We start from the raw sequence: 24,366 nt of genomic DNA, 5'->3' as shown, positions 1-24,366 counted from the left end.
AATATTACTCAGCCATTAAAAAGAATGAAATAATGCCATTTGCAGCAACATGGATGGACTTGGAGATTACCATACTAAGTGAAGTGAGTCAGACAGAGAAAGACAAATATCCTATGATATCGCTTATATGAGGAATCTAAAAAAAAAAAAAAAAAAGATACAAATAAACCTATTTACAAAACAGAAACAGACTTAGAGAGCAAACTTATGGTTACCAGGGGGGAAGGGGGAGGGGGAGGAATAGATTGGGAGTTTGGGAATGACATGTACACACTGCTATATTTAAAATATATAACCAACAAGGACCTACTGTATAGCACAGGGAACTCTACTTAATACTCTATAATAACCTAAACGGGAAATGAATTTGAAAAAGAATAGATACATGTATATATATAACTGAATCACTTTGTTATACACCTGAAACTAACACAGCATTGTTAGTCAACTTTACACCAATATAAAATTAAAATCTTTTAAAATATGTTGGTGTCAGTGGCATAGGGAAAGGGAATGGGATCAGGAAGGATTATACAAGTACTTCAATTGTAAGGTAATGCTTTATTATTCTAAAAACAAAACCCAAATTAATAAAAATTTAATATTTGATAAATTTGAGGGTGGGTACACAGGTATTCATTATATTGCTTTCTAGAACATTTTTATGTGTTTATAATTTTTCTTAAAACAACAAAAAACTCTAAAGAGATTCCAATAAGATACACTCAGAATTTCTCACATATGTTAAAATAAATTCCAACAAAGTAGAGGTTTATAAAAAATGTTTATCATTTCTATTAACTGAAATCCAATAAAGAAATTCTTAACTGCTCAATATGATAAAATGTTTGTGATAAGTTACAAAAATAGTTTCAACTTACAGAATTAATATATCAGAAATCTTAACATTAACTACATTTTTATAAAGCCTAATAACAATTATTTTGTGTGGAGAGATGAGAAGAAACTAAAACTAACAATATTTTTTTAAATAGAAGAGCACACACGATACCTTGGAGGCACGAATCTGCCTGTGAACATCCGTTAGTTGTTGGATTTTGTATTCTAGCTCTGAAATCTGGGCTTGAAGCCACGTCCAACGGCTGCCAACTCTTGCTCTGTCTACAAGCCACTTCCATTCAGTACTACAGTTACTGTGAACAAGACAAACACAGTTAGTCAAAGCACAAAGACAATCAAGTTTTCACAGAGATTGCTTAATAGCTTCCTTGACTCTTGTCATACAATCCCAAATTACTTTATAAAACATCTAATTATATGAAAGAAGAATGGTATATCAACTTCTCAAAGATTTGATTTCCTTATCTTTCTATCCCACAAACACCTGTTTTTATTCAATATTGTGTACCCAGTAGTAGGATAATCTCCTTGCTATTTAATACTTTATTAATGGTCAAGGGCTGAAACAGAAGTAGGCCAGCAAAGGAAAAGAAACAAGAATGACAATACTAACACCATGTAAAAACTGTTACATGAGCCTTTTATATGTAAGTAGATGTCAAGTATAAGACAAGTCATTTGAACTGTGCTAGATCTAAATCCATGTAACAAACCATAGAGTACTCAATTTTACTAAATGTAATTTTCATTTGCTAGAACAGGAATCAATTTTTTAATGTCAAAAATTATCAAAAATATGAATGCTCTGCTACATTTCAATAAACATATCAAATATATAAATCCTGAGATGTTTATTAAGATAAACAGCTTGTTAAAAACTTTATTCCTAGGATTCACAGCTCAGAGATGAGAAAGAATTTATATACAGGCTTTCTTTCATGCACATTTGAAAATAAGGGTTGAACCTTAATTAGCTCCTCTATCTTTTGGCAAGGGCACTGCTCTAATCCACAGTTTGTGAGATTACAAATTAATTACCTTAAGAAAATATTTCAACCACTCCAACTAGAAAACAATCAGAGTGAGGGGGGGAGGAGAGGGAGAGAGAGACAGACACACACACACACACAGAGAGAGAGAGAGAGAGAGAGAGAGAGAGACAAAGAGACAGAGAGAGAGTTTGTGTGTGTGTGGTGTTTGGGATAATTAATTAGGAGCTTCATACTGCCAAGGAAGAAACTGAAGAAGGCCTAACAGAAGAAATTGAAAGTACAACTGAAGGGAAGTAACTACTTAATGGCAAAACACAAACTTCATGAAAAACTTGTCTAAAAATTGCATTTATTGTCAAAACTCATAGAATGCACAACGCTGAAAGTGAACCCTACCTAATGTAAACTATGGACTTTGAGTGATAATGATGTGTCACTGTAGGTTTATAGATTGTTACAAATTCACTACCTTTGTGCAGTATGTTGATAGTGGGGGAAGTAATATCTGTGTAGGGACAGGGGACATATAGGAACTCTGTATTTTCCACTCAATTTTGTTGTAAACCTAAAACTGCTCTAAAAAATAAACTTTATTAATTTTTACACATTTAACCATAATGAAATATCTTTCATATAAACTTTAGCCAAAGAAAACATTTATGCTGAGATCATTTGTCGTCAGAGAAACAGAATTATTGTAACTCTACTACACAGAATTTATTCATTATAACAGATTTTATGTCAATGTTCTCAAAAGGCTTTTTTTTTTCAGATTCTAATTACCTACAATGTGACTGCAGAGACTGCCATATAAATTAGGACTTCTCTTCGTATTATTATTCAGTTTATAGTTATTATTGTGATTTTGTAAATGTGACACTATTTTAAATCACATTTTCATAACTATGGACAAAATTTAAAATGCCTATTCAAAATACACTATTCACAGTTATAACAATACTAACTGCCAATCATGAAATTAATGAAGAAGGCAAGGACCATATCATGCAGTAGTTGCACAGGTGAGGGCAAAGTGTTGGATTTTATGCAAAAAGGAAGTTATTGGCGAGATAGTAACAAAATTTTTTTTTTCCAAGCACTCTAGCTACTAGGTAAAGAAAGCATTGTAGTGGAACATAAGAGTAAATAAGGAAACCAATTAGGATGCAACTATAATAACCTAAATGTGGTACAGATAATTGTGATCTCTAAATATTTCATGTGCTATCCTACATTTCCCAGCCTTCACTGCACTTAAGTTGGAGCCATGTGACTAGCTCTGACCAACAGGCTGTGAGCAAAAGTGATAAAGTCATTTCTAGTCCATCTGACCAACTTCAAAGCCACTGTGCAGATATTATAGCTACAAGATGGAAGAGGATCACAGCTCAAACCACACTGGACTTTACGTAAGCCACAGTAAACCTTTGCTGTGCAAAATTACTGAGATTAGAAGGTTAATGTGTTACTCTAGAGCTTATTGTGACTAAAACAATGAATAAAAGATGAAAATGGCCTGGACTGGAAATGGGGTGGGAGATAAAGAAGAGATGAAGATAAGAGGATGGACTCAAGGTTGATTTTAAAGTAGATAGGACTTGAAGAAGTATGATGTGGAAGTAAGCATGCAGAAATCAAAGATGACCTTAAACATTGTTTCATTAAATTTTGCCCCAGTCAGAAAATTTCCCTATAACATGCCACTTTGCTGGGTTGTCAAACTGATTATTAGCTCATGGAAATAGAGAAAAATAAAAGTTTATGGAGTTAATGTTATTGTACTTCTAGTACAAATACTGATACTGAAACTAAATTTACAAAAATCATTTTTATGTTCATATGTGACATTAAATTATCCTAACATAGAAAAAGTAGTAATATCAGATTTAATTTAAGTAAACTAAATAATACTGGGGCTTTGTAATAAGTGAAATGAATTTTCTGTAAAGGATACCTTATTCTACATTTTAACAGGAGTAAAATCTGTTTGCTATGCTTATAAATGGTAACCAATCTTTTCCATCAAAAATGTTCTCTTGCTTGAAAAAATGTCTTTCTAAAAACTAACTATGGTTGTAAACATGTTACAGATAAGTATATGGCTCATTCAAAGGAGATCGACACCTGTTGTACCTCAAACACAAAACGTTTTATGTAAACAATTTATATAACCAATGATGTAATGGCTTATATCTTAGAGTGTAACCAATCAGAACACAGCTGATGCAACAACAAACTAATAAGAATGTGAGGCAAACCCAGAATGTCTAGACTCCTCAGTTAGCATATAAGCCTGGCCTGCCAGGCCACTAAGATTTACTCCCTACATCTCTCTGCAGTGTGTTGAACTGATCAAAGACCAACACATGCCCTGATCTGCACTGGAAATAGGAGCCCCTACTTCTAGTGAAGATCAGGGCAAATACATCCATGAGTGGATACCACCTGGGCAGTGAGACTAGTCAGTCCTCAGAAAGGCAGCACATGCCTTCAATCCTCATCCTTACTTGTTTGCAGTCACAACTTAACTTACTGATGGAAATAAGTACAGGCTGTTTAAACCAAGTGGTTTTCAGTACAATTTCTCTTCGTACTAACTTCTGGTCAACATCATGAATCTACATCACTGTCTTGTTGTTGTTTTGTTTGTTTTGTTCTCTCTACATCACTGTTTTAACCTTGAAGTGTAGTTTGTTCCTCAGAATAAGATAGAACTTTCTAATATTACACCTTAAGTTACCAAAACTTAAAGAAAAACTTGTATAATTTTGCCTTTAATAGAGTTTGTTAGCTTAGTAATAAAAATGAATTAACTATGATTTAAAAAATAAGATCCAATTGTAAAAAATTATAATTCCAAGAAAAATAAGTTTTATCCTGGGGAAAATTACATTAAATTAGGCCAAACTTCTCCACTGGTGTTTGCTCACCTAGGAAGAGCTTAGTCTTCCCTGGAATTTGATTCCTTTAGACCAGGGGATAGCAAATTTTTCTGTAAGGAGGCAGACAGGAAATATTTGTTTTGTGGCCACAGCGTCTCTTTAATAACTACTCAACTCTCCTGTTATAGCATGAGAGCAGTCATAAATGAATGGGTGTAATGATGTTTCAATAAAACTTTGTCTACAAAAACAGACAATAGGCCAGATTTGGTCCATGGGCCATAGTTTTCCAATTCCTGATGTGGAACATGTTTTCATATGCTTCCCAAGGGATTATGACTTCCTTTAATGAAGTGTCTTTTTAAATCTTTTGCTCATATTTAATTGGCTACCTTCCTGTTCATATAAGACTGTCAGACTGTATGTATTGGAAATACTTATAGCTCCCAATCTGTAGCTGGCCTTTCATTTTCCTAAAGGTGTCTTTTGAGCAGCAAAAGATTCTAATTTTGATGAAGCCCAATTTTTCAAACCTCCCTTTTATAGATAGTTCTTTTTATGTGCTAAGAAATATTTGCTTAACGTGAATTCATAGATTTATTCATGTTTCTAAAATATCAAAAAGTTTTAGTGTTTTTACTTTTAGATCTATAATCCAATTCAAGTCAAGCTCTGTGTATTGGTCCAGGTAAGGGTCCAGATTCATTATTTTCTATAGGATATCTAGTTCCTGAACCATTTGTTGAAAAGATTCTATAATCCTTTAATAGAAAAAAAAACCAAAACTATCCTTGAATAGATAAAAGACTATCTATATGAATACTACATGTTGTATATACACTTACATACACACAGAGAGCACTTAGGATATCTGTCTATCATCTATCTACCTACCTATGTCAACACCATGACCCAATACGACACTATTATTGTAGTTTAGAGTAATTCTTAAAATCCAGTAAATTCTTCAACTTTGTTATTTCTCAATATTGTTTTGACAATTCTAAATTTGAGAATCAGCTTGTCAATCTCTTAAAAAAAAAGAGCAGCATTTTGATAAGGATTTCATTGCATCCATGGATCTATTGGTTGAGAATTAACACAACACTGAATCTCCTAATCAATGTATAAGGTATTATTTCTCTGTGTATTTATGTACTGGTAATTTCTCTCAGCTATGTTTTATAGAGTTTAAAAAATTTATCTCTATGTATTTCATGTTTATGGAAGCTAGTATATAGCATTCATAAATTGTTTGGATGATAGTATACAAAAATACAGTTGATTTTTATGTGGTGACCTTATATACTTTGACCTTGTTAAATTCACTTAGGAGTTTTAGTATCTTCCTCATAGCAAAGTCCTTAGGATTTTCTATGTATATTATCATGTCAACTGCAAATAAAGCAGTTTGATTTATTTTTAATCTGGATTCCTTTTATTATTTTTCTTATCTTACTGCACTGGCTATGAATTCCAGTATAACATTAATTATAAGCTGTGTGAATGGACATCCTTACCTTCTTCCTAATCTTACAGAGAAAGCATTCAGTCTTTCATTGTTAAATGTAATGTTAGCTGTATACTTTTTATAAATGTCCTTCATCAGATTGAAGAAGTTTCTGTCTATTCTGGGTTTTTCGTGAATTTTTATCATGAGTAGGTTCGAATTTTGTCAAATAGATTTTTGGTATCTCTGGAAATTATCATATGCTGTTTCTCCTTTTTTCTTTGATTGGTTTTAAATGTTAAAATCAACCTTGCTTTCTGGCATAAACCCCTTTGGTCATGATGCATTTTGTAATATGTTTTGCTAGATTCTGTTTGCTATTTCATTAGGGATATTTTGCATCTACAGTCAAAAGAGATATTGATCTATTTTCCTGTAATGTCTTTATCTGATTTTAAAATCAAGCTAATGCTGACCTCATAAAATGAGTCAAGAAGTGTTCCCTCCTCTATCTTTTGAAGGAGTTTGTATAAGATTGTAATTGTTTACTACTTAAGTTTCAATAAAATTAATCAGTGAAGCCATCTTGGCTTGGAGTTTCCTATAGGGAGTTTTTAATTATTAATTTATCTAATTGACATAAGGTTTTTCAAGTTTTCTATTTCTTCTTCTGTCAGTTTTGGTAATTTGTGTCTTTCAAGCACTTAGTTCATCTAAGTTATTGAACTTACTGGCATGAAATTGCTCATACTATTCCCTGATTATTCTATTAATGCCTATAATATCTACAGTGATGCTTTTCTTCCCTGTTATTGGTAATTTTTTTCCTGATCAATCTAGCTGGATATTTATCAACTTAATCTTTTCAAAGAACCAGCTTTGGTTTCACTGATTTTTCTCTGTTGCTTTTGTGTTTTATATTCATCGATTTCACTTTTTATCAGTTTTTCCTTCTTGCTTTGGATTTAAGTTGCTCATTTTTTGCAGCTTCTTAAGAGGGAGGCTTATGCCATAAACTTTACACCTTCCTTCTTTTCTAATATAAGCATTTATAACCATAAATTTTCATGTAAGCATTGCATCCCACAAAATTTGATATGCTGTATTTTCATTATCATTCCATTAAGAACACTTTATAGATTCTCTTGTGATTTATTCTTTGATGTAAGCATTACTTGGAAATGTAGAGTTTAATTTCCATATATTTTTAGACATAAATATTTGCCATTTCCTACTACTTCTTCTTTCCGTTGTGCAGAACTGAATTTTCACTCAGTATTATTTTCTTTCAGCCTGAAGATCATTTTAAGATTTCTTATAATATAGGTATACTGACAGGAAATTTTCTCACTTTGCTTATTTGGAAATATTATTTTGCTTTTGTTTTTAAAAATAATTTTAGGTTAATTTTTTTTTTCCTTTCAGCTCTTTAAATATATCATTCCACTGTTTTCTAGTTTGCTTACCTTCTGATGATAAGTCAGCAGTCATTTTTTTTCTTTGCTCCCCTATATAAAAATTTTTCTTCCTCCTCTTAATGCTTTTAAGATTTTTTTCTGTATCACTAGAACTTGGTGATTTGACTACATTACACCATGGTGTGGTTTTGTTTGTAATCCTGCTTGTGATTTATTGGGATTCTTAGATCTGTAGTTTTATGATTTTTCCTTTTAAGTCCTTGAGCATACTTACTATATTTGAGATATTTTAAAGTCTTTGCCAACTAATCTCATCTCTGTCATTCCTGTCTTTTTCTATTGATGATTTTACTCCTCCTTTGTATGTCTAGTAGTTTGTGTGTATGTATACATATATGTATGTATGTATGTAAACACACACATTTATTATGGACACTATGAATATGATATTGTTGAATTTCTGGATTTTATGGTCTTCCTTTAAAGAGTGATAAATTTTGTTTCAATAGGTTATTAAATTACTTAATGTTCAACTTCATTCTTTTCAGATTCCTTCTAAGATTTGTTAGAGCACATATAGAGTAGCCATTAGTCATCAAGTCAGACTCAGCCTTACTCTTTGAGGTGTGACCAATCTGGGGTCTCTACTGAATACTCTAGATGTTCAACAAAGTCTCTCCACTCTGCTTATTCAGAACTCAAACATCTCTTAACCTTGTATGAGCATTGGAAGTTGTTCAGATTACATTGCCTAATAACTTTTTGTGTGCCCTTATGGAGTTTCACCTACACACACAGAGCTTAGTATTTAACAAATGTCTCAAGGCAACATGAAGATTTATGATGCTCTTTCTTTGCCTACATAGGTCCCTACTCTTTAGTATTCTGATCTAACGATTCCAGCTATCTCATCCTCCCCCAATCTAATCTTTATTTCAATCAAGCAGGACCATTGTGCTCTACTTGGCTTTCCTCTCCCTGCACCAGATATCTGAAAGTGCCTCCAGGCAGAAAACCAGGGCAATCACAGGGCTCACTTCATCTGTTTCTCTTTTCTCAGAAATCACTGAACCTCTGACCTCTGCTGCCATTTTCTGAAAATAATGACTGTTTCATATATTTTTGTCTAGATATTTACAGCCAAAGAGAAAGAACAGCACCAGTGACTCCACTCCATTATGGTTAGAAATCAAAGAACTTTTAAATGTGTTTGTGTGTGTGTGTGATATCTCTAAAATGTTTCTATTTTGTTTCAAATATTTCCTATTCAAAATTTCACTGCCTTTAAAAAAAAAACTACAGTTGCAGTTTAAGACCAGAATCTTAACAACAACAACAACAACAAAAATTGAAAGTGCTTCATGGATTCCTTTTTTGGGTGTTCCTGGACTATTTCATGAAAGCAGAGTTGTTTATCCATCTTATATCACACATCTATCTACCTTTCAACTGTTCTATAAGAAAAACAGTTAATTTATGTTTGAGCCACTATAGTTTTAAGTCTCTTTTTTACAACTTAGCCTTTATGCTAAATGTTATAGAAATTCTTAGGAACAACAGAGTGGGTTATAAGATAAATCCAAAGCATTTCTATTAACTTAGAGGTAGGACAGAAAGCAGATAGGAAAGAGACATATGTTGGTGATCCTTTCTATACTACACTATACTATATATACTATACTAGCAAAATATGACCATTTAAAAGAGAAACCAAGTGCCTACCAAGACTATAGTTCTAGCAGAAGCAGCTAGAAAAAGTCATAATGTTGTAATGAATTGACTACTACTTGTTGTTTTAAGCCTGATAAATGAATGAATTTAGGCAAGAATTAGTTCATTTACAAGCAGAGAAAAAAAAGAATACAACTCTGCTTAGGAAGGCTCTCTGACTATAGCCTACTTCTAACTTAATGGATAATCCAATAATACAGGGTACCTTGAAGGAATAGAAAAGCCAGTTGCTTCTCTACAGCTAACACAAAAAAATGTATTCCAACAATTTCTCTTAAGAGTTCTAAGCCACATAACGAGAGCCTGCCTAGGAGCAAAAGTCAGATTAACCCCTACCCAAATGTACTGTTTCAGGTGGCCACAAGGTATCAGTTATTAAGTTAAGGGAGAGTTGGATGCTCTGAGGAAAATAACTAGTAAAGTAACTAGTTTGTAGGCTTAGCAATTATGAGCAAGTGAGATCTTTGGTACTGGTATTTTCACATATAGCTGACTGGAGGCAAACAGAATTGAAACCTACATTTTTGAGGCAACTCTATTAGCAAAAAATACCACAAGTCTAGCATGCTCTACCCAGGGAGCCCAAGTTTGCACTGACAGAACACAGGGTGAGAATCCAGGGCAGCCTCAAATAAGGGTATGTTCTCCAACACCCATTTCCGATTAAGGAATAATTCCTAAAAAAGCAAAGTCAGGGACTATGGAAAACAAAGGACAAAGGAACTTCTCTCAGAAAGCAGAATTAGGATCCTATCAAGACCTTACTCTACTTCCAAAGCAAGAAGTTTTATTAATTATTGTAAGGACCAGGAACTTTCATGTGTATCCCATCCTTCTCTCTTTCCAGTAGGAGTTTTATTGTAGCTTTCCTGTCCCTACTTCAACATACATACAAGAAACAAGGTAAAAGCATTAGAAAAGTTGTCTCTGGGTTTATAGGTTACCGCATATAAGGAACCACATCTGGAACCGAAAGAGAGGACTTTTACTCCACCTGTTGAATGTGGCTTTGAGTCACAATCTTAATATATTGTGCAATTCTGCCTAGAAATCTGGCAAAACCCAATTTGTCATCTAACTAAACTGAAATTTTTTGTATTAGTTTAAAGAATTTATACATTAGATTGGCATATTTGGTCTTGCTCTCCTACCATCTATCACCCCCTTCCCTTCAAAGAAAGGAAGAGAGAAGGAAAAAATGGAGAGGCTGGGGAATATTTATACATTCTATCAATACCACTCCCCCCTTTCTCTTGTATGAAAAGAATTTTGAAAGTTAATAGTCTGTTAAATTGTCTTACCTGTATTTTTAAAATCCTCACATAACATCAAAATTAACAATTAGGGACAAACAAATAAAGGAAATAAATGATTTCTAAACTAATCAAAATATATTTGCTAAAAAACAGTGTGAAGTCATGCACATCATCAGTTCAACAAGCACTGTGTGTATGTGTGTGTGTGTGTGTGTGTGTGTACATGCATGTGTTTATATGTGTGCATGACTCTTTTGTTCAGGAAGCCAGGACATGTTATAGTGCTTCCAAACTATACACTGCATAAAGGCCTGGCTGAAAGGGCAAGCAGGACTAATTCAGCAAGAGTTTTGTACTCCAAGCTCTGCAATTAAAAATCTAAACCTACTCAGAGGAAGGAGCATTTTTTTCTACTGCACACAAAAGGGCTTGGGATAGCCCTGCCAGCCACTATGATGAGCACTGAAAATAAATGAGATAAAAGAGGATTAGACTACCCTTGTTACTCAAAAAGGTGGCTACCACTAACTCAGAATTGAGTGCAGGCATTTCTGCTATAACAGCATATATGCATTCCTAAATAACTCCATGTTCTGTAAAATAAAAAGAGCTAAACCTATGGAAAAAGTAGAATTGGAGTGAGAGGACTCAAAATCTATGGAATTAAGGACTATGGAGTCCTAACAAAACAATAACAAGCCATATAAAAATATGAGTACAGTTGAGTTTCTACTGGCATTTGTATTAAGAGTAAGTCAGTCCATCCTTTAAAGCTTCATTTCCTGGAGCTCGTTTTTTCCTTTGATGTGGGTCCTTGAAGACATTCACTTCTAATAGAGACCAGTTTAATAAAAATTAAAAATATCATCTGGTGATAGTTCCTTTGTATTAAAAAGAAATTGATAAAGGCTATCTTTACAACTTCTTCAACAAAACTTGCAACTTCCTCAGATCTTTTAATATAGTAGAATATACAGCAATTTTTTGTTAAAATTGTTAAGGTGCCAATAAACCAGCACCTTATTGTATTATAGGTTACTTTTACAGAATATTCAGCATTTTTCTTATACTACTAACGCTTTCTCTTTAGTTGTGAAAAAGCTTGCCCCTGAGCTTTCCAAAACAATAACAGGTTCGAACTTGTTTAGGGGAAAAGAATCCAAGCCGAATTCCACGTATTATTGGCATCATTCCCCTGTATGCCAAATGTTAAAAGAAAACAATTTTCCTTCTCTGAAAAATTAAGTCAGAAACTTAGATATACATAAAGAGAAGAAGTACACTGGAGAATAACTAAGGGTAAAATAAGTTCTATTTTTCTTATTCTTAATGGATCTAACAGATAATGGATTTGTTTGTTCAAAATAACAATGGCAACAATGTAACCAATTAGGTATGCACATGTGTGTGTGCTTATAAATGCCTACATATGCTTATATGTATAAATGCAATGAACGACAGGAGTGATACAAGGGACAAAGACAACAGGATTTTTTGTTATTATAAGGTACTTGCAGTAACTGGGAAGAGTTATAGTATTATTTGAAAGTAAAGGTGGATTAGCTATAAAAATACATTGCAAACTTTAGGGTAACAACTAAAAAAAATAAATAAGAAGTATAACTGATATGCTAAGACAGGAAAGAAAGTAGAATTATATAAAATGTTCAATTAAAATTGCAAAACGCAAAAAACTACAAAAGCCAGAAAATATATGGAAGACAAAAATGGGAGAAAAGAACATGAGCAACAAATAGAAAACAGTGACAAATATGGTAGATATTAAGCTACTACATCAATAATCATTTTAAACATCAATGGTCTAAATACACTCATTAAAAGACAAAGATTGTCAGAGTGGATCAAAACACAAGACCCAACTAAATGTTGTCTACAAGAAACCCACTTTAAATATAAAGACACATATAGGTTAAAAGTAAGAGGGCAAAGTAGAAGGACCTTAAGCTTATCTCCTGAGATAAGAGAACACCAAAATCACAACATGAGAACGTGGATATATCATGGAGCATTCATCAGCAAGTGAGCTCTCTAGGAGGATGGCATTTTGGCACCAAGACCTGACCCCACCCAACAGCCTGCAGGCTCCAGTGCTGGGATGCCTCAGACCAAACAACAAACTGGGTGGGAACACAGCCCCACCAATCAGCAGTCAGGCTACCTAAAGACTTCCTAAGCTCACAGCCACATCTAGGTATGCCCCTAAATACAGCCCTGCCCACCAGAGGACCAAAACCCAGCTCCACCCAAATGCAGGCCAGACACTAGCCTGGGACCAGCTGGCTCCTGGACCTTGGGTGTCGAGAGGGAAGTGCACTCCTGGGATGCATAGAATGTTTCCTATAGAGGGCCTCTTCTCCACGGTCAAGAAATGTAACCAACCTACCACATACATAAAAATACAAACAGCAATTTACACAAAATTAGGTGACAGAGTAATATGTTTCAGACAAAGGAATAAGATTAAACCACAAAAGAAGAACAAAGTGACATGGAAATAGGCAGTCTCCCTGAGAAAGAGTTGACAGTAATGATCATAAATATGATCAAAGAACTTGGGAGGAGAATGGATGCATAGAGCAAGAAATTAGAAGTTTTTAACAAAGAGTTAGAAAATATAAAGAACGAAACAGAATTGTAAAATACAGGACTTCCCTGGTGGTCCAGTGGTTAAGACTGTGTGCTCCCAATGCAGAGGGCATGGGTTCAACCCCTGGTCAGGGAATGAAGATTCCCGCATGCTGCACAGTGTGGCCACAAAAAAACAAACAACAACAACAACAAAATTGAAGAATAACTGAAATGAAAAATACACTAGAAGGAATCAAGAGTAGACTAAATGAGGCAGAAGGACAGATCAGTGAGATGGAAGACAGAGTAGTGGAAATCACTGCTGTTGAATAGAAATAAAAAAGAATGGAAAGAAATGAGGACAGTTTAAGAGACCTCTGAGACAACATGAAGCATGCTAATATTTGCATTATAGGGATCCTAGAAGGTGAAGAGAAAGAGAACGGGCCTCAGAAACTATTTGAAGAGATAATAGCTGTAAATTTCCCTATCCTGGGGATGGAAACAATCACCCAAGTCTAGGAAGTGCAGCGTCCCATGCAGAATTAACCCAGAGGAATACACCACAACACATTGTAATCAAAATGACAAAAATTAAAGATAAAGAGAGGATATTAAAAGCAACAAGGGAAAAGCAACAAATAACACACAAGGGAATTCCAATAAGGCTATCAGCTGATTTTTCAGCAGAAACTCTGCAGGCCAGAAGGGAGTGACATGATATACTTAAAGTGATGAAAGAGAAAAACCTACAACCAAAAATACTCTACCCAACAAGACTCTCATTCAGATTTGATGGAGAAATCAAAAGGTTTACAAACAATCAAAAGCTAGAAGAATTCAGGACCACCAAACCAACTTTACAGCAAATGCTAAAGGAACTTCTCTAGGCAAAAAAGAAAAGGTCACAACTAGAAACAAGAAAATTACAAACTGGAAAAGCTCACTGGTAAAGACCAACATAGAATAAAGGTAGGAAATAATCCATGCACAAAGCTAGTAGGGAAGTTAAAAGACAAAAGTAGTAAAATTATTTGTATCCACAATAAGCAGTTAAGGGATACACAAAACAATTAGATGTAAAATATATCAAAAACAATAATCATAAAGGGAGAACAGCACAAATGCAGGGTATCTAAAATGTGTTTGAAATTAAGAGATCAGCAACTTAAAACAAGCACATAAAAATATACACTCTGTGGGCTTCCCTGGTGGCACAGTGGTTGAGAGTCCACCTGCTGATGCAGGGGACACGGGTTCATGCCCCGGTCCGGGAAGATCCCACATGTCACAGAGTAGCTGGGCCCGTGAGCCATGGCCGCTGAGCCTGTGTGTCCAGAGCTGTGATCCGCAATGGGAGAGGCCACAACAGTGAGAGGCCTGCGTACCGCAAAAAAAAAAAAAAAAAAAAAAAAAAAATATATATATATATATATATATACACACTCCTATACAAAAACCTCATGATAACCACAAAACAAAATCTATAACAGATATACTCGCAAAAAAGAAAAAGGAATCCAAACATAACACTAAAGACAATCATCAAATCACAAGAAAAGAGAGTAAAAGAAGAAAGGGGGGGAAAAGACCTACAAAAACAAATCCAAAACAATTAACAAAATGGGAATAGGAACATACACATTATTAATTACCTTAAATGTAAATGGACTAAGTGCTCCAACCAAAAGATACAGACTGGCTGAATGGATACAAAAACAAGGCCCATATATTTGCTGCCTACAAGAGACTCACTTCAGATCTAGAGACACATACATAATGAAAGTGAGGGCATGGGAAAAGGTATTCCATGCAACTGGAAATCAAGGGAAAGCCAGAGTAGCAATACTTATGTCATAAAAAGTTGACTTTAAAATAAAGACTGTCACAAGACAAAGAAGGACACTACATAATGATCAAAGGATCAATCCAAGAAGAAGATATAACAATTGGAAATATATATATGCACCCAACATAAGAGCACCTCAATAGATAAGGTAAATGTTAACAGACATAAAAGGAGAAATTGATAGTAACACATTAATAGTGTGGTGACAGTAACACCCCACTTACATCAATGGACAGATCATCCACACAGAAACTCAAAAAGGAAAGTCAAGCCTTAAATGACCCATTAAGACCAGATGGACTTAATTGATATTTATAGAGCATTCCATCTGAAAGCAGCAGAATATACATTCTTTTCAAGTGCACATGGAACATTCTCCAGGACAAATAACACCCTGGGCCACAAAGCAAGCCTTGGTAAATTTAAGAAAACTGAAACAATATGTTTAACTAAACAATCAATGGATCATTGAAGAAATCAAAGAGGAAATCAAAAAATACTTAGAGACAAATGAAAATACGACAATCTAAAACCTATGGGATGCAGCAAAAGCAGTTCTAAGAGGGTAGTTTATAGCAATACAACTGTACCTCAGGAAACAAGAAAAATCTCAAATAAACAACCTAATCTTATGCCTAAAGCAACCAGAGAAAGAAGAACAAAACGCAAAATTAGTAGAACAAATCATAAGGATCAGAGCAGAAATAAATGAAATAGATACTAAAATAAAAAACAGAAAAGATCAATGAACCTAAAAGCTGGTTCTTTGAAAAGATAAACAAAATTGATAAACTGTTAACCAGACTCATCAGGAAAAAAAGAGAGAGGGTCCAAATTAATAAAATCAGAAATGAAAAAAGAACAAGTTACAACTGACACCACAGAAATAGATCAGATCATAAGATACTACAATAAACAACTATACACTAATAAAATGGACAACCTAGAAGAAATGGATAAATTCTTAGAAAGGTACAATCTCCCAAGACTGAACCAGAAAGACACAGAAAATATGAACAGCCCAACTACCAGTAACGAAATTGAATCAGTAATTAAAAACTCCCAGCAAGCAAAAGTCCAGGAACAGATGGCTTCACAGGTGAATTCTACCAAATATTTAGAGAAGACTTAACATCTATCATTCTCAAACCATTCCTGAAATGCAAAGGAAGGAACACTTCCAAACTCACTCTATCACCCTGGGCCACTATCACCCTGACATTAAACCTAGACAAAGATATCAAAAAAAAAGAAAATTATAGGCCAATATCACTGATAAAAATAGATGAAAAATCCTCAGCAAAATACTAGCAAACCGAATCCAACAATACATTAAAAGGATCACACACCATAATCCAGTGGGATCCCAGTGATGCAAGGATTTTTCAATAACTGCAAATAACTGAATCTGATATACCACATTAACAAATTGAAGCATAAGAACCATATGATCATTTCAATAGATGCAGAAAAAGTTTTTGACAAAATTCAACATTTATGATAAAAACTCTTCAGTAACCAGGCAAAGAGGTAGCTGACCTCAACATAAGAAAGGCCATATATGACAAACCCACAGCTAATATCATACTCAATGATGAAAAACTGAAAGCATTTCCTCTAAGATCAGGAACAAGACTAGACTGCCCACTCTCACCACTTGTATTTAACATAGTTTTGGAAGTCCTAGCCACAGTAATCAGAGAAGAAAAAGAAATGAAAGGAATCCAAATTGGAAAGGAAGAAATAAAACTGTCGCTGTTTGCAGATGACATGATGCTATACACAGAAAATTCTAAAGACACTACCAGAAAACTACTAGAGCTCATCAATGAATCTGGTAAAGCTGCAGGATACAAAATTAATATACAGAAATCTGTTGCATTTTTATACTCTAAAAGAGAAAGTAAGGAAACAACCATAATACTCTGATGAAAGAAATTGAAGATGACACAAACAGATGGAAAGATATACCATGTTCTTGGATTGGAAGAATCAATACTGTTAAAATGACCATACTACCCAAGACAATCTACAGATTCAATGCAATCCTTAGCAAATTACCAACGGCACTTTTCACAGAACTAGAGCAAAAAAACTTAGAAATTTGTATGGAAACACAAAGACCCCAAATAGCCAAAACTGTCTTGAGAAAGAAGAATGGAGCTGAAGGAACCAGGCACCCTGACTTCAGACTAAACTACAAAGCTAATCAAAATAATATAGTACTGGCACAAAAACAGACACATAGATCAATGGAACAGGATAGAAAGCACAGAAATGAACCCACACACTTGTGGTCAATTAATCGATAACAAAGGAGGCAAAAATATACAATGGAGAAAAGACAGTCCCTTCAATAAGTGATGCTGGGAAAACTGGACAGCTACACGTAGAAGAATGAAATCAGAAAATTCTCTAACACCATATACAAAAATAAACTCAAAATGGATTAAAGACCTAAATGTAAGACCAGATACTATAAAACTCTTAGAGGAAAATATAGGCAGAACACCCTTTGACATAAATCACAGCAATGTATTTTTCAATCTGTCTCCTAGAGTAATGGAAATAGAAACAAAATAAACAAATGGGACCTAATGAAACTTGAAAGCTTTTGCATACCAAAGGAAACCATAAACAAAACAAAAAGACAACCTACGGACTGGGAGAAAATATTTGCAAACAATGCTACCAACAAGGGATTAATTTCCAAAATATACGAACAGCTCATACAGCTTAATGTCAGTAAAACAAACGACCCAATCAAAAAGTAGGCAGAAGACCTAAACAGACATTTCTCCAAAGAAGACATACAGATGGCTAACAGGAACACAAAAAGATGCTCAATATCACTAATTATTATATTAATGCAAACCAAAACTACAATGAAGTATCACCTCACATCAGTCAGAATGGCCATCATTAAAAACTCTACGAATAGTAAATCCTGGAGAGGGTGTGGAGAAACAGGAACTCTCCTATAGTGTTGGTGGGAATGTAAATTGGTGCAGTCACTACGGAGAACAGTATGTAAGTTCCTTAAAAAACTAAAAATAGAGTTACCATATGATCCTGCAATCCCACTCCTGGGCATATATCCAGAGAAAACTTTAATTTGAAAAGATATATGCACCCAGTGTTCATAGCAGCACTATTTACAATAGCCAAGACATGGAAGCAACATCAACAGATGAATGGATAAAGAAGATATGGTATATATATACACAATGGAATGTTACCCAGCCATAAAAAAAGAATAAAATAATGCCATTTGCAGCAACATGAATGGATCTAGAGATTATCATATTAAGTGAAGTAAGTCAGAAAGAGTTAAGACAAATATCATATAATATTACTTATATGTGGAATCTTAAAATATGATACAAATGAACTTATTTACAAAACAGAAATAGACTCACAGACACAGAAAACAATTTTATGGTTACCAAAAGAGAGGGGGAGAGATAAATTAGGAGTTTGGGATTAACATATACACACTACTATATACAAAATAGGTAAACAACAAGGACCTACTGTATAGCACAGGGAACTATACTCAATATCTTGTAATAACCTATAATGGAAAATAATCTAATATATACATATATATATATATATATGACTCAATCACTTTGCTGTAGACTTGAAAGTAACACAACATTGTAAATTAACTATACTTCAATTAAAAATAATAATAATTGTTTTATGTACAAGGCTAAACAGGTCCAGAGGGAGAATTGTAACCATTTATCTCACTAATAAATAACTGCTATACTATAAAAAAAAAAAAGAAAAAAAAAGAAACTAAACTGAAGAGACAGAGAAAGTTAGGCCATGCTAGCACTAATCAAAAGAAAGTGGGAGTAGGTATGTTAATTTCAGACAGACCAAACTTCACAGCAAGAAAAGTTATCATTGATAAAGAGGGGTATTACATAATAATAAAAGGGTCAACACTTCAAGAAGATAACAATCCTTAATGTGTATGCATCTAACAAAGAGCATCAAACTATGTAAGGCAAAATTGATAGATGACTGCAAGAAGAAATAGATGAATCCACTATTATATCGGAGACTTTAACATTCCCTCTATCAGAAATGTGCAGATCCAACAGGCAGAAAATCAGTAAAGACAGAGATGAACTCAACAGCACCAGTAATCAGCTGGATATAATTGACACCTATAGCCTACTTCATCCAACAACAGCAGATTACACATTTTTCTCAAGCTAACATTAAACATTCACCAAAACAGACCATATTCTGGGCCATAAAACACACTTCAACAAGTTTTAAAAAACAGAAATTATATAATGTCTGCTGTCAGGCCACAATAGAATTAAATTAGAAATCATTAACAGAATGGTTAACTGGAAAATCCCCAAATACTTGGAGATTAAACAACACACTTTTAATTAATACATGGGGTGAAGAAGAAATCTCAGTAGAAATTTTAAAATACTATGAATGAAAGGAAAATGCAAATACAAGTCTCAAAATTTGTGGGATACAGTGGAAACACTGCTTACAGGGAAAAGCCTAAGAGAAAAAACAGAATTTATAGCATTAAATTCATACATTAGAAAATAAGAGAGATCTAAAAATCAACCATCTAAGCTCCACTTTAGGAAACTAGAAAAAGAAGAGCAAGTTAAATCCAAAGTAGAAGAAATAATAAAAATCTGAGCAGAAATCAAAGAGACTGAAAACACGAAATCAACTGAGAAAAATCAAAAAAACCAAAAAATGGTTCTTTGAAAAGATCAGTGAAGTCAATAAGCCTTTGTCCTGGATAACCAGAATTAAAGAGAGATCACAGAAATTACCGATATCAGAAATGAAAGAGGAGACTTCACCACAGATCCTATGAACCCTAAACGGATAATCAAGGAGTAACATGAACAACTCTAAGTCCACTAATTTGATAATGTAGAGGAAATGGGCTAATTCCTTGAAAGGTACAATCTGCCAAACCTCAAACAAGAAGAAATAAACAATCTGAATAGACTTGTATCTGTTAAAGAAATTAAATCAATAATTAGTAACCTTCCAAAACAGAAAGCAGCAGGCCCAAATGGGTTCACTGATAAATTCTACCAAAAATTTAAAGAAGAAATTTTACGAATTCTCTAGAATCTCTTTCAGAAGATAGGAGAGGGACTACTTCCTAACTCACCTATGAGGTCAGCATTACCCTAATACCAAAACCAGATAAAGCTATTACAAGAAAACTACAATCTTATGAAGATAGACACAAAGAACCACAAAATGTTAGCAAATTGAATTTAAAAATGTATAAAAAGACTTACATACCATAACCAAGTGGGATTTATCCTAGGTATGCAAAGCTGGTTCAACATTCAAAATCAATTAATGTGATCTATCATATCAACAGGCATCATATTATCATATCAATATCACATCATTACATCATATCACATCAAAGAGAAAACAATCACATGACCATACCAATAGGTGCACAAATAGCATTTCACAAAGTACAACATACACAATGAAAACTCTTAGTAAACTAGAAAAAGAGGGAATTTTCTCAACCTGATAAAGATTATCTACCAAAAACTTACAGCTATATCATACTTAATTGTAAGAGAGCAGAACCTTTCCCACTAAGATCAGGAACAAGACAAGATATCCCGTCATCTCTCCTTTTCAACATTGTACTGGAAATCATAGCTAAAGCAATAAGACAAGAAAAGGAAATAAAAGATATACAAGTTTGTAAGGAAGAAATGAAACTCTGTTCACAGATGACATGATTATCTATGGGAAGAATCCAAAAGAATCATTTTTAAAAAGCCTACAACTAATAAGCAATTACAGCAAGGTTGCAGGATACAAAGTTGATATACAAAAGTCAACTGCTTTCTCATATACCAGCAGTAAAAAAGCAGAATTTGAATTAAAAGCACATTACCATCCCCCAAAATGAAATACTTAGGTATAAATCTTACAAAATATGTATAAGATCTATATGAGGAAAACAACAAAACTATGATTAAAGATATCAAAGAAGAACTAAAATATTAGAGAGAAATTCCATGTTCATGGATAGGAAGATTCAATATTGTCAGTATACCAGTTTTTCCCAACTGGATCTATAGATTCAATGCAATGCCAATCAAAATGCCAGCAAACTATTTTGTGGAAATAAACAAAATGATTCTAAAGTTTATATGGAGAGGCAAAAGACCCATGATAGCCAACACAATATTGAAGGAGAACAGCAAAGTCAGAGGATTGACACTATCCATATTCAAGACTTAGTATAAAGCTACAGTAATCAAGACAATGTGGTATTGGCAAAAGAACAGACAAATAGATTAACTGAACCAGATACAGAGCCCCCAAATAAATCCACAAAAATATGGTCAACTGGTTTTTGACAAAGATGTGAAAGCAATACAGTGGAGAAAAGGCAGTCTTTTCAATATATAGTGTTGGAAAAACTAGACATCCACATGTAAAAAAAAAAAGAATCTAGACATAGACCTTACACTCTTTCCAAGAATTAACTCAAAAATGATCATCGGGATTTCCCTGGTGGTGCAGTGGTTGAGAGTCCGCCTGCCGGTGCGGGGGACACGGGTTCATGCCCCGGTCCGGGAGGATCCTGCAGGCCACGGAGCGGCTGGGCCCGTGAGCCATGGCTGCTGGGCCTGCGCATCCGGGGCCTGTGCTCCACAATGGGAGAGGCCGCAGCGTTGAGAGCCCCGCGTACCACAAAAAAAAAAAGATCATAGAACTAAATGTAAAACGCAAAACTATAAAATTCCAAAAAGATAACATAGGAGAAAATCTAGGTGACCTTGCATATGGTGATGACACTTTAGACAAAACAAAGGCATGATCCATGAAAGAAATAATTGATAAGCTAGACTTCATTAAAATTAAAAACTTCTCCTCTGTAAAGACACTTGAAAGAGAATGAGAAGGCAAGCCAAAGGCTGGGAGAAAACACTTGCAAAAGATATATATAATAAAGGACTATTATCTGAAATATACAAAGAACTCTTAAAACTCAACCCAATTAAAAAATAGGCAAAAGACTTGAACAGACACCTCACCAAAGAAGATATATATATATGGCAAGTAAGCATATGAAAAGATGTTCAACATCATATGTCATTTGGGAATTGCAAATTAAAACAACAATAAGATACCACTACACATCTGTTATAATAGCCAAAATCTGAAACACTGACAACACCAAATGCTGGCAAAGATGTGGAGCAATAAGAACTGTCATTCGTTGTTGGCTGGAATGCAAAATAGTATAGCTACTTTGGAAGACAGTTTGGCAGTTTCTTACAAAACTAAACATACTCTTACCATATAATCCAGCAATTGGACTCCTTGGCATCTACACAAATGAATTGAAAATGTATGTCCACACAAAAACCAGCATGCAGATATTTATAACAGCTTTATTCATAATTTCCAAAACCTAGAAGCAACCAAGACACCTTTCAACAAGTGAATGGATAAACTGTGGTTATAGGCAGACAATGGAATATTATTCAGTGCTAGAAAGAAATGAGCTATCAAGCCAGGAAAAGACAAGGGAAAAACTTAAATGCATAGTACTAAGTAAAGAAGCCAATCTGAAAAGGCTACATACTATATGATTCCAACTATATGACTTTCTGTAAAAGAAAAACTAAGGGGCTTCCCTGGTGGCGCAGTGGTTGAGAGTCCACCTGCCGATGCAGGGGACATGGGTTCGTGCCCTGGTCCAGGAAGATCCCACATGCCGCAGAGCAGCTGGGCCCGTGAGCCATGGCCGCTGAGCCTGCGCGTCCGGAGCCTGTGCTCCACAACAGGAGAGGCCACAACAGTGAGAGGCCCGCGTACCACACACACACAAAAAAAGGTGATAAATACAAAACAATTTGTCAACTTGATATTATACAAGTATAAAAGTACTCATTTGCAATTTATTAATATAATGTTATTCGTCTCTTTACTCTCTGAATGTCACACTGAGTTCATACTCCTATTTATCAAATTTCTCAAAGGGAAATTCATCACCTGGTTTTTTTCTTTCTACTGGCAAAATAGGAAGTGTTTATACAGAAAACTGAGTATTCATTTCTGCAGCTCTGCAAGAAATTATTTACTTAGCTCTTTCCCATCGTTCAATCTAGAAAGAGTCACCTCACAGCTTATAATTAAACAACTCTCCCTTCTTTCTTAGTAAATATCTGATTTTGTTTAAAAGAATTTCCTTATCAAGATAGCCAATTTACATACTGAAGTAAAAACTAAAAAGAAAATTTGAATACATGGAAACTAATATGGAAAAATGAAGAGATTTTTCTCCAAACACCCAAGATGGTTGAGTGATTTGGAAGATACTGGCAGATTTCCTCAGATAAGAAAAGAAGCCATGTTTCTTCCTTTTTCTTACAACATTGAAGGATCAGAATATGTCTGTGTTAAAATCTATGAGTTTTCCCACATGCATCCTGGAAGAAAGTAACTAATCATCATTTCCCAGAAGAGAAGAAAAAAAAAATAAATAAAAGCTAGAACTCTAATGCCTTACCACCAGATGAGAGGTAACATAATTGTAACACAGTGTGTCAAACCCACCCACGTCCCTTCACACATACCAGTTCAGCAGACACAGACCTGACTTCCAACTGCCAGCACCTGCATTTCTTTGAGGGCTTTTTGTTGGTGGTGCTTAAGCGGTCTTTGTCACTCAAGTGGCAGAACAGAACTGCCAGGGAATTAGTAAAACCAGGAATAGTCTTCACCCAGTAACTGACGGGATTTGATGTACAAATACTCCAGCTTCTTCACCTCTCAAATGGTTAACTCAGGCATGTATTTTACACTGGCTCCCCAAGTTTTCCATGGGATATTAAGCTCCAGTCTTCCACAACCATAAACTGCTTAATAAGGCACTCTTTATTGGCTATCAACTCAGTGCCTTATTAGGCATAGGTACTTTATATTTATTATTTCATCTAATCATCTCCAGAACTCTTTAAGGTAGACCAAAAAAGAGGAATCTGATTCAGTGGGTTAAGAATAACCTAACCATTGCTCAGAGTCACAGAGCAAGCCACGACTGTAACACAAGTATGTCCATAACTTGTGTTCCTTCACCAAAGAGACAGAACATGGAGGGGGGAGTTTCCATTCATATTATAAGGATTATATCTCAAACCTACAAAAAATATAAAGTCCTCCTGTTTTGCTTTGCAAAGTAAATTGACTTTTTAGAAAAGTGCCTAATGCACATTAGTCTTTCAGCCACAAGTTGTCTTTAAAGTGTATCAGTAATGTCATTATAAATTAATCTACTGCCT

The 24,366-nt window shown here is 34.5% G+C and overlaps 1 protein-coding gene across 10 annotated transcripts in view; it reads right to left on the bottom strand.

Moving 5' to 3' along the window:
- Positions 1-24,366, bottom strand: part of KANSL1L (KAT8 regulatory NSL complex subunit 1 like) — a 145,743-nt gene that overhangs the window by 100,026 nt on the left and 21,351 nt on the right. For all 10 annotated transcript variants that reach the window (XM_067740726.1, XM_067740728.1, XM_067740729.1 and 7 more), the window contains one exon: positions 1,013-1,154. In XM_067740726.1, the coding sequence (XP_067596827.1) occupies positions 1,013-1,154 (142 nt within the window). The remainder of the gene's footprint in view (positions 1-1,012; positions 1,155-24,366) is intronic.

This window comes from Pseudorca crassidens, chromosome 6, assembly GCF_039906515.1.
Source record: "Pseudorca crassidens isolate mPseCra1 chromosome 6, mPseCra1.hap1, whole genome shotgun sequence".
In the NCBI taxonomy this organism is placed as follows: Eukaryota; Metazoa; Chordata; class Mammalia; order Artiodactyla; family Delphinidae; genus Pseudorca; species Pseudorca crassidens.
This window is presented reverse-complemented; position numbering and strand designations above follow the sequence as displayed.